The 16,259-nt window shown below is 34.9% G+C and overlaps 1 protein-coding gene across 1 annotated transcript in view; it reads right to left on the bottom strand.

Moving 5' to 3' along the window:
• LOC108394007 (14-3-3 protein zeta/delta) overlaps positions 1–15,771 on the bottom strand; it is a 107,854-nt gene extending 92,083 nt beyond the window's left edge. The window contains 1 exon segment of the mRNA XM_073219811.1: positions 15,699–15,771. Coding sequence (XP_073075912.1) covers positions 15,699–15,771 — 73 coding nt within the window.
• Positions 15,772–16,259: the final 488 nt, after the last annotated feature.

Raw genomic sequence — 16,259 nt, 5'->3', positions numbered from 1 at the left:
TACATTTCCCTGTATGGCCCCGGAAGATGACTGGTTAGCCAGAGACGGGTAAGATTCCTCAAGGGAGGAACAACCTAAGACAGGCACAGTCGCAGGGGGGCCATCAGGTGAGAATTTGGGGATCAACAGAGGTGAGGCTCAGAACCTCACCCCCCCTGCTTTGAGAGAAATCTTCTGCATCCGTGGATGTCTTGCTGCCCTTGTCTAGCCTGGATTAATACTTAGTCCATAGGCACACACCTGATCATCTGATCATCTATATTTGCCTTCTTACAGCACTAAACTATGTTTTCTACCTTTATCTTGCATCTACCTACCACTTCAGCATTTTATTAAAAATAAAAATAATAATAATAATAGGAGAAATGTGGGATCAACATATAAATCAAGTACAAAAATCAAATGAATATTCATATTTGACCTGATGGTTTATAGGTCATATTGCATGATCAAAACCGAAAGTTTCTGTGATGACTGCCCTTGTACTGTTCACCATGTAAGAATTTATTCACTCTGTAAAAATTCGTTCACCATGTAAGAACTTGTTCGTTATGCTTCAGAAGATTGGAGACTGACAAGAATTAGGCTTGAGATGGATTAATGATTGTACATTGAGCATTGACCCCCCTATACTGAATTTTATTGTTGTTAACAACCATTTGATCAATAAATATGAGAGATGCCCTCTCAAAAAAAAAAAAAAAAAAAAAGAAATAGCAAACTTGATATGTTTACAACCTAAGAAAACTACTCAGTTCTGTTCAATAGTGAGCACTGAATAAATTTACATGATCAAATATATCATTGCTATTATTTTGAACAAACTATTATCTGATCAATTAAGAAAAAGAAAAAAAAAGTCTTATTTTATCTTCATTTACTCCCTTTCTGATGTTCTTCCTTTATGTAGAACTGGACTTCTGAGCTATATAATTACTCTCATCTCTCAAGAACATTTAATATTTCTTGCAAGGCAGGTCTATAGGCAATAAATTTCCTCACTTTTTGTTTGAGAAAGTTTTTATTTGTTCTTCACTTCTGAAGGCTAATTTTTCAGAATACAGATTTTTAGGTCATGATTTTCCCTCTCAACACTAAATTTTCACTCCACTGTCTCTTGCTTGAATGTTTTCTGAGTAGATCTAATTTTGGGTTTTGCTCCTCTTTAGATAAGGTGTTTCTGCTTCCCCTCTGCTTTTAGGATTTTTTATCTTTGATGTTCTCTTGTCTGAAAATGATATGCCTAGGGTTTGTGTTTTGTTTTTGTTTTTGTTTTTCTTTTTTGCATTAATCCTGCTTGGAGTTCTCTGCGTTTTCTCAATCTGTGGTTTGGTGTCTGACATTAATTTGGGAAAAATTCTCAGTTAATTGTTCAGGCCTTTCTCTTTTTCTTCTTCAGCCTTCTCATTCTTCTTCTGCATTCTCATTATGCATATGTTACACTTTTTGTAGTCCCACAGTTCTTTGGGAACTGATTCTGTTCTTTTCCCCCAGTCCTTTTTTCTGTTTGTTTTTCACTTTTGGAGATTTCTACTGAGATATTTATCAACTCAGCAACTCTTTCTTCAGCTGTATCCCATCTAATAAGCCCAATGGAGGCATTCTTCATGTTTGTAACAGTATTGCTGGCCTCCAGCATTTCTTTTCTGTTCTTAGAATTTCGACCCTTCTGCTGCCTGTCTGTCCCTGCACACAGTCAACTTTATCTTTAGAGCTCTTAGCATATGTGTTGCCAATGGTTTTCAGCCCTGGGCAAGTTCTCTATGGATTCAGTGTGACCAAAGAAATGCCAGTAAAACGTTCTTGGGCTGAAAGGGTTTATCACCTGGCTTGTTCTCCCAGTGGTAGGTCGAGCACTAGCATTTCTGCCTCTGCTCAGAGCACTGGGCCAGCTCTCTATAGAGTGCAATAATAGCTTATTGCCTATGGGTGTGGAAACAGTAGCCTAGCAACAGGCCAGGTACATCATCAAGTGGTTTAAGTTCAGTGAGGATCCTGGCCATAGGAACCCCAACTTCCCCACAGCATGTTAGTCATAGTTATTTTAAATTCCTAGTCTGCTAATTCTAACATCTCTTCTGTTATATCTGAATTTGGTTCTGATGGTTGCTCTGTCTCTTCAAATTGTGTCTTTTGCCTTCTAGTTTGTCTTATAATTTTTTTCTTGATAGTTGGACATGAGATACTGAGTAAAAGAAACTGTTGTAAATAGGCCTTTGATAACATGATGATAAGATGTTGGGAGAGGGGAAGCTTTCTTTGGTTCTATGAGTAGGACTCAGTCTTTCAGTGAGCCAGTCCCATGGACTGTGAACCTACCTATGGCCTTCAGTTCCCCGGACCAGCACCTTGGTTGGGACAGGATGGCTAGAGCAGACTGGAGTGGCATGATTTCCTTCTCGCAGGTGGAAAGCTAGATGGGTCTGGAGTGCAGAATCTCCTTTTCTCCTCAGGAAAGACTACAGTCAGCTGGGATTGGGGATTTCCCTTCCCTTAGATCAGCGAAGCTCTGATGTAACACCCATGGGTTAATCTCTGGTTAAATAGTTTCTCCTCAGGGCCCACTTTATTCAGAACAAACTGCTCTGGTGTATTTGGAAGGGTCCTTTTCCCTTCCTTTTGCAGTCGTCAGAAGGGGATTTTTCTCCAATTCCTTGTAAGAACCTGGTGCAAGTTCAGAAGGTAAGACCCACAAAAGTGTGGGTTCCCCTGACATTAGCCATGAATGAGTCCTCTGGATTTTTTAGTCTCAGAGTCGTCACTCTAAGCCTGCAATTTGTCAGTTACACTTGTGCTCCTCCGCCCTGGCACTGGCTCCTGCAGAGGTTTCAGCTTGTGGGTTTATGCTCTGGAAAGTTATTCTCTGTATTTATCTATTGCTTCCTCCAGTATGGGGGGTAATGGTTTGCCCTGTGACCTCATTGGAGGGTATTGGGAGATGTGAATAAAGAAATTGGTAGTATGGAGAGCTGGAGGGACTTGAATTGTATGGTATAAAATTTGGATTTTTATCTTGCCAGTAATATTATGCCATTATATGAGCTTTATATTGCTGCTGTCACAGATTATCAGAAATTTAATGGCTTAAAATAATACAAATTTATTATTTTACAGTTCTGGAAAGAAGTCTGAAAAGAGTTTTACTGAACTAAAATTAAGATGTCTGCAGGGTTCTTGTGTGTATTTTTTCTGGTAGCCATAAGGAAAGATTTGCCCTCTCACTTTTTCCAACTTCTAGAGGCTGCCTGCCTTCCTTGGCAAATCATCCTTCCTTCCCTTTTTCAAAGCCAAGATCGTAGCATCTTCAGGTGTGTGTGACTCTGACCCTCCTGCCTTTTTTTTTTTGTCAGGACCAGGATAACTGCATAGTAAGATTGTTAATCACACCTGCAAAAGCCCTTTTGACATATATACAGGTTCTGGGAATTAGGACATGGATATCTTGTATAGGGGCATTACTCTTAGGCTTTTATTGCAGATGACTTCTAAGACAGCTGAAAGAATTGAAGGTTGAAAATGAGTACACTCAACATTAGGCATTTAAGTAAAATATGTCTTGCAATTCTGTATAGTATATTTGCTTATTTGTGTAAACAATTTGCCTATGTCTTCCAACCCTGGGCCCAATGTTAGACCCAAAGTAGAAAAATATGATCAAACTATAGTTGTTCAGGATTAACATGGCAGATCATGGATATTCTTTTAGTGACTCCTGTGGGCCTTGTCTTACATTTTGCCGTCCTGGTATTTGTTGCTGCTTCAGAATGGGAATTATTTCGAAGATTCAAAACCTGCTATATGTGTGCATCCATATATTTAAGTATCTAATTCTCCCTGCTCCTCTTTTAACAGGCAAGATCATGCTGCAATGGTCTGTCTCCTAGGAGACTTTGTATTGAAAAGGTTGGGGTTCCTTAAATCTCATTGGTTTTTTTTTTTAACTCTAAAGCTTCATTTAGAGAAGTAGATGCCAATTCCAATGGATTCACATTCTATCTTGTGTGGGGTAGATGTTAATAACAAAGTTGAAAAAATTCTTGTGCAGCACAAAATTTACTATGATTAAGTTATACAAGTGGGAAAACAATTCAGCATAACTTTTACTTTCCTTTTGTCTTTAGCCAGGAAAAATAATCTTGCTGAGATTTTCCATTTACACGCTGTCATATATTCTTATTTTTCATCTTTGAAGGTGAAATATCCACAGATATGCCTCTAAACATTGTTCTTCTGAGGCTTTTACAACAGACTTAGCCAGATTTGTAATTTAGAAATATCATTCCAACTGCAACGTGAAGAATATGTGATTTTTGGAGTAGGAATAACATATTAATCTTTAGTGGCTTTTCTTAGTATTTTCTTATTTTAGTAAGATTAGAACTTGGATATTGCTTAACAGCACAAATATTAGTTAAAGTGATGCAACATGCCTTAGATTTACTTTCTATTTTGTTAGGTCTTTGTTTAGAATAAAGAATTTCCACAGAGATGTTTCACCTGATCAGAAAATGTGAAACTCCATCAAACTAAGTTGTCTCCATGGTTTAACCAACTATACTGTCATTTCATGAAATTTTAATAAAGTCAGCAATAAATTGTAAATGAGTTCAGTGTTATTACTTGCCATGCAGTAGCAAAAAGAGGTAGAAATGTGAAATGCAAAGCTAGTGAAATTAACATTTAAAGCAGCAATCAATGAAAGTATCATTCAGTATCTCAATATATGCCAGGATCTTAAACAAGTTTCTGTAGTACTTGAAAGGTGCACTGACACCAACTTATTGACACCATTTTAAATTCTCCTTTTGAAGCTAAATAGAAATCATTACCTTACATCCATTGCTTTGACACAGTTTATCCCTGAATGTCAAAGAGCTTTAATATAACACCCTATCATAAATTTAATAATTCCCTAGCATCCTTGGGATAATGCAGAGTTTCCCTAAAGTGCAGTATGAATTTACTTCTTTGTTTCCAGAAACCAAATATCTGCACTGATATGTATGCTCTCTTTTGAACAGTGCTAAAATGATTTTCCCACTACTAGATTGTGAAATGTTTCTATACTTGCAAGAGGGCACATTTTGTTACTAATTAGAAATTATCTAAGGTAGAATATAAAACATAGCAAAGAGATACCAGAAGCTATAGCACCTAGAACTACTAAAAGAATTGGGAAAGAAAACATACATGGAAAGCTGATAGCTGCCTTTAGACATCTGAATGGTTATCATGTCTAGCTCCTGAAGTACAAACATATGGAATTAACATGGAAGTATGTTTCAGTCCAACATCAAGACAGAAAATTAGAAATATCCAGTGATAGCCTATGTGGCTGCATGACTGAAGTGTTTAAAGTGAAAGCTGGATTGCCATTTTTCCAATATGTTGTTGAAAGAATTGTCTGCAATATTCACAAGAGTAGATGACAGGAACATGATCCTGTTCTTCTCTATATTTCTGTGATTGCACAGTATTAAAGAGGAGATGCTAAGGTATCCAAATACCTAGGGTATAATAGTCCGATGCCCCAGGTTGGAAGCCTATCAAGATTTACACCAGACAAATTTAGTTGTAGTCAATGAAAATCTAAGACTAGCCCTAATTATTCATGGCATTTTATTCTCTGTTTGAATACAAATATCTCAAATATACATTCTAGCCATTAATACAACTCTTTATGTTGCTCTTTTTTTTGTAATGTATACTCGAGATCTTCCTCCTCTATGAACAGTATATCAATTCTTTAAGAATCTTGGTCTTCAGGTTTTTTAGATATATTTTGGTAACTGGTAGCTAACTCAAAATAATAATGGAAACAGTCTAGCCATGTATTTTGCTTTTGTTCTGGGATACTGTCCTGAATTTGCTCCATAGACACCATCCTTAGGAGGTCCTCTCTGATAGTTTTGCTTGGTCCTTGAATTCTAGTGAAATGTACATAATGGCAGTACTCTAATAAATGTCCTAATTCCTTTAGGAATTCAAGGAAGTACATAGATAGTGATAAGACTTCTTAGTAAGAGCTACATAGTAATGATATTGGCAACATTAGTACTAAGGGTGGGAAACAAAGCAAAATGGAACTTCTTGAATTGGGATATTAATGAAGTATGGAATTTTTATTTATTTCATTCATAGTTCCTTCCCTATTTCAATTTCATCTTTCCTCATTGATTTATCTTCCCTAAGTATAATGTTAAAATAGGAGATTATCACATTTGACCCAATCCAGACTGAGTCTTAAAACATGAAAAAAGCTGAATTCAAAAAAACAGCAGAATTTAGAGTACATATTCTTTAGATTTATATCATGGACTTTATTTGAAAGATTGAAAAGCATTCTTCAGTTTAATGAAGTGAATATGATGAGGTTCTGGATTGTATCACTATGTGTCATTCAACCAGAAGTTCTACTTATTGCTGCACCTGATTCCATTTAAATTTTTTATGAGACAGACAACTGGGGAAATTTGAAGCTGCTACCATAAGAGTAGAAGCCAAATATCTCCAGAGATTATCTTATACAGGACCGTGTGACCCTGTGCAACTGAAAATGTTATCAAGGACTGTGAAGGAAATAATAATATAAAATATAAAAAAATCATAGTAGACTAGCATATTCTCTTTTAGCTGTATGAAAGTATTTGGATACATATAAATCTACAGGAAAAAGAAAAATAGCTTGGGTATATTATCTATACTCTTATGTGCATACCTGTTAAGATCTAATAGATTTCAAGGAGAAATTTTTATTTTTAATGTTTTTAGAGAAAAGTTTTGTTGCTGTTGTGGTTATTTAAAAAAACCGATAAAGTCACATAAATGGAATGTAATGGAACCTTTGATTATTAATATCAAACACCAATAATTATAGACTACCAATAAATCAAATCACCATTCTTTCTTTTCTAGTTTGTTGTAGTGAGATCGTATTTCTGGTTCAGTTAATCTTGACATGACCAAAAGAATTAATTACTGAAAGTATATGGTTGATGAATGGCCTAGTGATATAAAATTAGTTTAACTCTTCTTTCTAAGTCCTTTCATGTAGAACATTTTTCTCTCCTACCTCCTTGAGTACCAGGCAATATACAATAATATGACCCTGTTATAAGAAAAATAAACTTTATGCTAGTATATTTTTTAATGTCATTTCTAAGGACTATGGATTTTGTTATTGTTAAATCTAATTTTCCAATTTCAACTGTTCTTTCATATTCAAAATAAGGTGTAACTTTGCTGAGAATAAGAGTGAAAGACTCATGCCAAGAGGTAATGCACACGAATTTCACTTATTACTGAGGATGATCTATCTACAAAAAGGATGCCTCTGTTTATCTTTAGTCATTTCTAAGTTCTGAATATGGTGAGGTGATTAAGAACCCATTTTTGTATGAAAAAATGGCCTTTAAAAGTAAGTAAAATACCCTGCTGATGACAAACTGAAGACATCTAAACAAGTGTTGGCATTCCTGGCTGCTAGTTTGTGAAGTAAGAGGATTTCAGCAGCTCCTAAAGAAAGATATTTGTCTTTTAATGGCAAACTTACCAATTAAACCAACAGACAGTACCTTGGCCTCATGATAATTTTAGAGGCTTATTAAATGTTTGAATTTTTTTAAATTGTTAGAAAAAAATTTAGGTGAAAGAAAATGTTTTAGCATGAATTAATACATTTGTTTTATGCCAATGTACTTTAAAATGTAATGTAGTATTTTTATGGGACAAGGGATCTATAAAGGCAAGAATGCTTAGGGCCCATAAAAGTAATAATGTATCCCTGCTCAATTTGACCTATAATCATAATCAAAGAGAAAGGGGATAAGAATTTTGTGTAATGGTATGATAGTAGGCTCTTTAGAATCTGGACATTCCAATAAATTTCAGCCAGTTAATCAATCATTCATTTAATGTATTCTAATTTCCTTCAAGCTGAAGTAATAGTTATAGTGTGAATATGTTCCAGCATTTTTCAGTTGGAAGCTAAAACTTTTTTCTGCATTCAAGAGAAAATTGCCATCCCACATGACTGCTTCATCAGCCAGTTACTCATTAAAAGACAACACTAGTTCACCATTTTACTGCATTCCAGGTTGGATCATCTGTGATGATATTCTGCTGCAGTGTATCACTCAAATCTTTCATCTGAATGCAGCACCTGGTCCCTCATCAATATTTTATGGAACAGAAAACTCATGAATAAAGACACAGTAACTATCACTAGTAGGTGCCAAATACTTCCTGAGATGATTAGATATCCATAATCCTACATATGGATTTCTGTATGGTGGTTATCGGCACTACGCTGTTGAGGGCAGAACTTTGAACTTGGCATGAGACACCTGCTTTTTGCCTCAGCTGTCTGTTAGGTCTCTGACCTTAAACAGGAAATATGTTTCATCTAGATTTCATACATTCAATTAACAAGAAAAAGGATCTGATTTCTGGAGTCTTTTCAACCTCTAAAAGTCAGTGATTCCATAAAGTCATCCTACTGGTTTCCAGTATGTCTTTATTTTTTTAAATTGAAGTATAGTTGATATACATCTTATATTGGCTTCAAGTATGTAACACAGTGATTCAACAGCTACCCATATTATTAAGTCCTCCACCTCACTAGTACAGTTACCACCTGTTAACACAGAAAGATGTTACAGAATCATTGACTATATTCTGCATACTGTGCTACCATCCCCAGGACCAACTTACATGTCAAAATGATGTCTTCTTCCATTGGTTGGGATCTGGACCACTAATCACCAGTTGCTAGGATCACCTATTGACAACGAGACCTTGAAATTGTCCACAGATATATATAATAAATATCACTTCCAGGCTGTGGCACACCTGGCTACATTCCTGGAGGATCATTTATAATTGCTCTATGTCAAAGTTCCAGAATTCATAACCGTGGCAAGGTTAGCTATTACCATCATGAATAAGAGTTGGAGTCTGTGTTAACTTGGTCTTAATCTGTGAAGCCTCATGGAGGTTAAGCTGCCTTTTCTGATTGGCTTTTTACCGTTTAGTTTGCCAAGAAAGACAGTTTAGGGGGATTGCTCTTAGCTTTCTAATCATGAGGATGATAGCTAATTTCAGCATTTTCTTGGTGCTGCCTTTCAGTTTCTTACCAAATGAATGATATATATCCATATCCATGTATCTAGCAAAGTGATCATAAGGCCTTACCATGTTGTAAATGTGGATAAAGATTGAAAAAAAAGTGTTTTTATTTTTGATCTGCTTTAAATTACTTAATGACATTAAGTATGGTTTTAATTTTGAAAAGTATACAGCTTAAGTTGATACACTTGCATATGATTACATCTATAATAAACTAGAGATATTATTTTCCTTTTATTAAAAGAGAAGTGATTCAATCATAATTAAAGAAAAATATATATGCCCTAATATACTATCTAGGCCTTCCAGTACAATGATGAATAGAAAAAATAATACTGGATCATCCGTATCTTGCTCCCAATCTCTGGGAAGAACATGCAGTATTTCATCATTAAGTAGGTTGTTGGCAATCAATATTTGCAGATCAGATCTTTTTGATAAAATTGAGGTAGTTGAGGTAATACCCTTCTAGTCTTAGTTTGCTGAGTTTTTATCATGAAAGATTGTTCAATCTTATCAAATTATTTTTCTATATTTAATAAGATAATTATGATATTGTTTTGTAATGTTTATTTCATTGACTGCTTTTTATGCTGTTTTTGCACCTAGAATCATATATAAACTGTCCATATTATCATTTAAAGACAATCTCTGAAACTGTCCTCTCATTTACTCAAGACCTCTTTTTGGCAAAATTCCATATAGGTGATGTTTTTATTTGTGGTTTCTAAATTTTTCTTTCTATTTTCAACATTTTCTTAAGAAAATACTCAAGTACAAAAGAATTTGAAAGAATTGTATAGTGAAATTTTGTGTACTCAATATGTCAATTCTACAATTAGTTTTTGATTATGTTTGCCTTACTACATGTCTTTCTGTTAAATTCTGAACTTGTCTTATATTTGAGGCATTTTGAATTACATTACTGTCATCAGTGTAGTTCCCAGTTAATACTTTAGCATGCATGTCATCAGAGTTTTCCCTTCTTATTCTCTGAAGGAAAGGATATAAGATTGGTTATTTACTTTTTATGCGGTTGGAAAAATCCTCTGAAGTCATCTGGGTTTTGAGCTTTCTTTGAGGAAAAGTTTTTATTTACTGATTAAATATTTTCCAATAGACATAGGACTCTGTTCATGTTTTCCATTTCCTTTTGATTGAGTTTTAGTATATATGTTTTAAAATTATTCATATTATAGATACATACAGACTCATAAGAGATTGTGAGGAATAATAAAGATTCATTAAATCCTTCACTCAATTTCCCCCAATGATAATATTGTGTATAACTGTATTACAATATTACAACCAAGAAATTTCTATTGATACACTCAATATGCCAATCTTACTCAGATTTCATCAGTTTTACATGCACTCACTTGTGCATGTGTGTGTTCTATGCAATTTTATCACATGTGTAGATTCATGTGGCCACAAGTACAGTGAAAGCACACAATAGTTCTATCATCTCTCATGCCACCCTTTTATGGAAACAGCTACCTTCTTTGCTCCTTCCCTAATCCCTGAAAAACAGTATTTTCCCCTCATATAATTTATATAAATGGAATCATACAGGATATTACTTTTTGGCATTTTTGCTTTATTCAGTGAACATAATTCCCTTGATACAAGTTGTTAGATGTATTAATCATCTTTTCTCTTACATATTTATTTTGTTGAATAAGATTCCAAGTTATGGGTGTGGCAGTTTGTTTCACTATTCAATAATTGAAAAGCATTAGGCTGTTTCTAGTTTGGGGTTACTGTGAATAAAGCCACCATAAATATGTGTAAATGGGTTTTTGTGTGAACAAAAATTTCTCTAACTTGCTTCATAATTACCTCCCATTGATGAATCATTGCTAACAGCAAATAAATAGAATAGAAATGTTCAAAGACCAAATGAAAATGCTTTAAATATTGGATTTATTAAACTAATATAAGTATACTGTGAGAACCAAAAGAAAGATTTGGGATAAACTAACAAATTTAGGATAAGGTACGAATAGGATGTTCACACATACTTTTTGAATCTTGAGTTACATAGTGGACATATCTCTGCTTTTTCTTCTCTATCATTAAAAACAACAATTTTGGGGCTACCCTTAATTTATCTTGCTGTTTCCTGCCCGCATCCATGTCTTGTGCTGTCTGCATATAAAATGAATCCTGACTATAATTCTCATCACAGGTCTACCACTCCAGTGAACGCCACAATTAACTTTCAAGGCTAGCACAATATGAGCTTAAAATATACTACAGAATCACTTTCTTCATAAACCCATTAGAGTTGTCTTTGAATAATGAAACTCCATCTCAGAATCGTCTTTTCCCTTCCAAGCTCACATTAGGCCTTCACAGTTTGGCCCCTATTTGCCTGTTGGACGTTTTTTTTTTTTTTTTTCTCACTTCTGAGTCATTTGACCATTCCTCAAACACTCCCAGATTATTCAAAGAATAGTTCCTTTGCTCTCCTAACCTTCTGACTGGGAAGCTTTTCTATCAGTGAGTTGCAGGCATTTTTGCCTCAGTTAGGTGTGTGCTTAAATATGAATTTACATGTGTGGTCAGCTTATTGAAAAGACCCAGATTTACCCTTACTGCCTGCTATTCTCTACATTGTTTCTTACTAGTTTTTCTTCATAAAATGAAAAATTTCCCAAACTTTTGGAAATATGAACATCACATGTTTATATATACACACATTACATATTCATTTATGTATTTTTTATATACACATTACACAAATACATTTGTATTTACATGTGCTTTTTTTCTCTCCAACTCTGACCATATCATCTCCTCAACAATTCTACAACAAAAGCAGCTAGATTAGTGATGCATACATAATGGACATTGACTTAAATATGGGTAAAACATATGAATAAACGTGAGTAGCAGAAAGGACAATCTTGCTTTCATAATACAGTCTTCTCTTCCCTTTTCCTCCAAATTATCCCATAAATTGTGTCTCCTTTGTAAAGTACACTGATAACAAAGCTCTATATGTTTCTGGAAGTGTATAAATGTGAAAACAAGTGAACGGTGTGAAAGCAATGAGAAAAACATTTATCAGATGGAATCAGACACACATTACATGGCTTCTAAATCTCTCCTCCATTATTATGGGTTCTACTGAATTGTACCGTAGTTAATAAGATGTTCTTTAGTTCAATTATCTTAATTTAACCTTCAAAATAATCCTGTGAGTTAGAAAAGTAAGACTTTGTAGTATCTTTTTATAAACAAACATATCTGGGGAGATTAACTGAGCTACTCAGTGATGCATAATTAGTGGCAGAGCTAGGAGTTGAATTTCAAATCCTGTACTCATTCAAATATGCTACATTGTTGTTTCAAAATATGCTAGCCTGTAGGAAATACAGTTTAATTATTCGTGAATTTCAGCTTGTTTATAGTATAAGTTTTTTAAAATAACTGTTCCTAACCAAGCTCTTTGAATTCCTCTTTTCCACTGAATAAACAGATGTTTAATAATACCTCTGCTTGATCCCATTTTTCATTAATGTTTGACTATTCAGAGAATATTATTATAGTTTTTACTGTGAATCAGCCCTGTTCATTTTGAAAAGTTAGTATCTTATTTTGATTTAAAGTTTTTCTCCTCCCATCTTCCTAGTACTCCTTGACTTAATTTTAGCTCTGTGAAAGGAATCTTCTCTGGTGTTGTAAAAACAGAATGGGAGGGGGGATAAAAGAGACGTCTGTAACTGTCTTCTCCTGCAAAGTGATGTTGCTACCTCTCTGGTCATTCCCTCTCCCTCTGTTTACAAGGTAGCAAAATGTCCCTCTTTCATGGAGCACATTGGTATGTTCTGAGGACCCTGATTGTCCTATTTCTTTCTTGATGCATTTTCCAGGAATGGGAACTATAGTGTGACTATGTTACCTTGTTCATTTTCCTTAGTTCCTATCAGAGAGGTTCCATTATGCCAGAGATGAGCTTCTAAGGTCCTGCAGCCCCTTGGTGGACACTTGCCAGGTTGTTTTCTTTTCAACCAGGATAAATGATAAAAGTACAGGGCGATTCACTTCATTGCCCAACATGTCCCAGCACAATCATTTGGTATGTTGTTCAAGAGTTTCAGAAAATTTACAGAAAAGATGTTCATTAGTTTCCAATCTAGCAGAAATACAGTAGTTCAGAATTATGAACTTAAAAAATAGCTTTATTGTGATATCTTTGACATACAAATGTTTATATTTAAGGTGTACAACTTGATGTTATGATAATTTATACATTGTGAAAGGATTACCATAATCAAGCTTAATAACATATCCATTACTTCTACATTTTGTATGTGCATTGAGAAAATCTACACAAATTTCAAATATATGATATACAGTATTGTCAACTCTCATCATTTTGTTGATTATAAAATCTCTTTCTAATCTTGCATAACTGAAAATTTGTATCCCTTGCACAATATCACCCCATTTCTTACACCCCCTAAACCCTGGCAACTGCCATTCTACTCTCTGATTCTATCAGTTTGACTATTTTAGATTCCACATGTAAGGGAGATCATGTGCTATTTCCCTTACTGTGTCTCACTTGTTCTCCTAGGTATAATGTCCTCTAGCTTCATCCATGTTGTTGCAAAATGTTGTTCTTTCTTTTTTTAGAGCTGAATAACATTCCACATATATATATATATATTCCATTATATAATCTTTGTATTATATATTCTATGCTGAAGGACATTTTCTTATTGATTCCTTCAAAATACCCCTGGCTTGTCTATAGGAATGAAAAGCAGTCACACCTATTCCAGTGAAGTGTGTTCATGAGTAAAGCATTCCAGACTCTACAAAGTATCTACCTACAAGCCCTGTGAAAAAAAATGGCTGGCCCCAACAACTGAAAGCTCTTAGAATGCAGAGGTTTCTTATTGCCCATTGTTCACAGGCATGATTCTGAGCTACCAAGCCTGGATTTAGAGAAAAATACCACAAACAGTAAGACTGTTATATAAATAAACTGTGACAGTTTTAAATATTATATTTTGACTTGAAACACAGATAATAAACTTTCTTCTTAAGTGACATGGAATTCAACTTGCAGGAGACAATGTACCTTTCCTTAGTGACAGATGATTCTTTGGAAAATGTCAGAGATGAAAGAGCTGGCTGGAATGTTTTTTTCCTATTTAATAAAGGTGACATTGACTACAAAATATACACTGAATCTCTACTTTGGGAAAGACAGATAACTTCAGGGAGCACTGATATCTCAGAGATTGTGAAAATGTGATTTTTAAAAAGTGTGAAATTGTAATCTAGCCTTTTGCAGAGTAACAAATGGAGTTCATTTGAGTTCTTCCATAATCATTCTGAGGACCAATTATTCACTCACACATCTATAAAATGTATGTTTAAAAAATTATACATGTGCATTAATTAACAAAATGAACATTTCATGATTTAAAAATATTTGATAATCTGGTGCACAAATAGGGTTTCTAGGACAGTCTAGAAAACATGTATTGCCAAAGATATGATTAATTTTTAGGTATTTGAAAGAAAGAACAACTCTAACAAATCTGCATCAGTTTCCAGTTTGCCTTTAAAAATTTTTATAATTTGAGTAGGTTTTCAATAATAGAAATATATAACAGAAAACAGATCCAGAGAGACAATCAAAAGAGTAAATTTTATGGAATTATAGCTGCTTTCCCTACTAGTTGTGGTTTTAAAACCAAAAACATTATACAAATGTAGAAACTTTGGTCTCAAATGATTAGAATAAAGTGAAATTTTCCAAGTTAATGCATCTTTATCTGATTTTTTTCAGCCTTATTGAGATGTAATAGACATATAACGGTATGTAAGTTAACTTGTCCAGTGTGTTGATGATATACAATTATATATGGCAAAATGACTACCACCATAGTGTTATCTAACACCCTCTCTCACATCACATATCTACCATTTCTTTTCATTGGTGAGAATATTTTAGATCTATTTTCTTATGAATTTCAAGTATATAACAATATTATTGACTATAATCACAGTGCTGCACATTAGATCCCCAGAACTTATTCACCTTACAAATGGAAATTTGTACCTTTTGACCATCTCCCCAATTTCTCCAACTTCTAAGCCCCTAGTAATCACCATTCTACTCTGTTTCTACAACTCCAGTTTTTAGATTCCACATATAAGTTATATCACACAGTATGATGATACTTCTTCTTATACCTCTAAGTGAAAGCAAAAACCCCTCAAAGTCTGTCCATGCTGTTGCAAGTGGCAGGATTTCCATCGTTCTCATGATTGAATAATAGCCCATTATATATATACATACCATATCTTTATCCACTTATCTCTTGATATATTGTTTCCATACCTTAGTCATTGTGAATAATGCTACAACAAACAAAGAGTGCAGTTACTTTTCAATAGCCTGTTTTCCTTTCCTTTAGATATGTACCCAGAAGTGGAATCATTGAATCAAATGGTTGTTCTGTTTTTAATTTTTTGAGGAACCTCCCTACTGTTTTCCACAGTGGCTGTACACCAGTGATCAGGCTCTGCACCACCTCACTCACTTGCGCCTAGCCCCTTCAGCTGTGCACATGCATAGCTGCTGGCAGGATCTCCATCACTAGCCTCTATCGCCATGCACTTGTATTCAGACCCCAAAACACATATTTTCACACTGACAGCCAGGACCACCACAGCTGCCAATGTGCCTGCAGTGAGCTCTGGCACTTACTAACTTCCCTGACTCCACCACTTTGTGAGTCTACAACCAGCCTCTGCCACTACACAGGCACTACAGCTGAATGTATGTATACCAGCGACTCTGGCCACCATTAAGTTTCCTATCCTGGTCCCTAGCCAGTAGACCTGGACGTGCTACTGAGAAAGCCAATAGTACTTGCAGCCAATGTGGATCCCCACGGTGCTGTCCAAGGACCACACAGTTTTCATTGCTTTGGACCCCAGTGGCCTGAGCCAAAGAGAAATACTGCTCTCCTGAACTGGGTGCCACTACACACCCACACGTGGTCCCCTTCCCTGCTAGATACTACAATAAAATAAAATTATGGATCAAATCCCTTATGAATGCAGATGCAAAAATTCTGATTAGCAAACTAAATTCAATC

Source organism: Manis javanica, chromosome 2 (genome assembly GCF_040802235.1).
Source record: "Manis javanica isolate MJ-LG chromosome 2, MJ_LKY, whole genome shotgun sequence".
Classification (NCBI taxonomy): Eukaryota; Metazoa; Chordata; class Mammalia; order Pholidota; family Manidae; genus Manis; species Manis javanica.
Note: the sequence above shows the minus strand (reverse complement) of the source record. Positions and strands in the feature narration are given on the sequence as shown.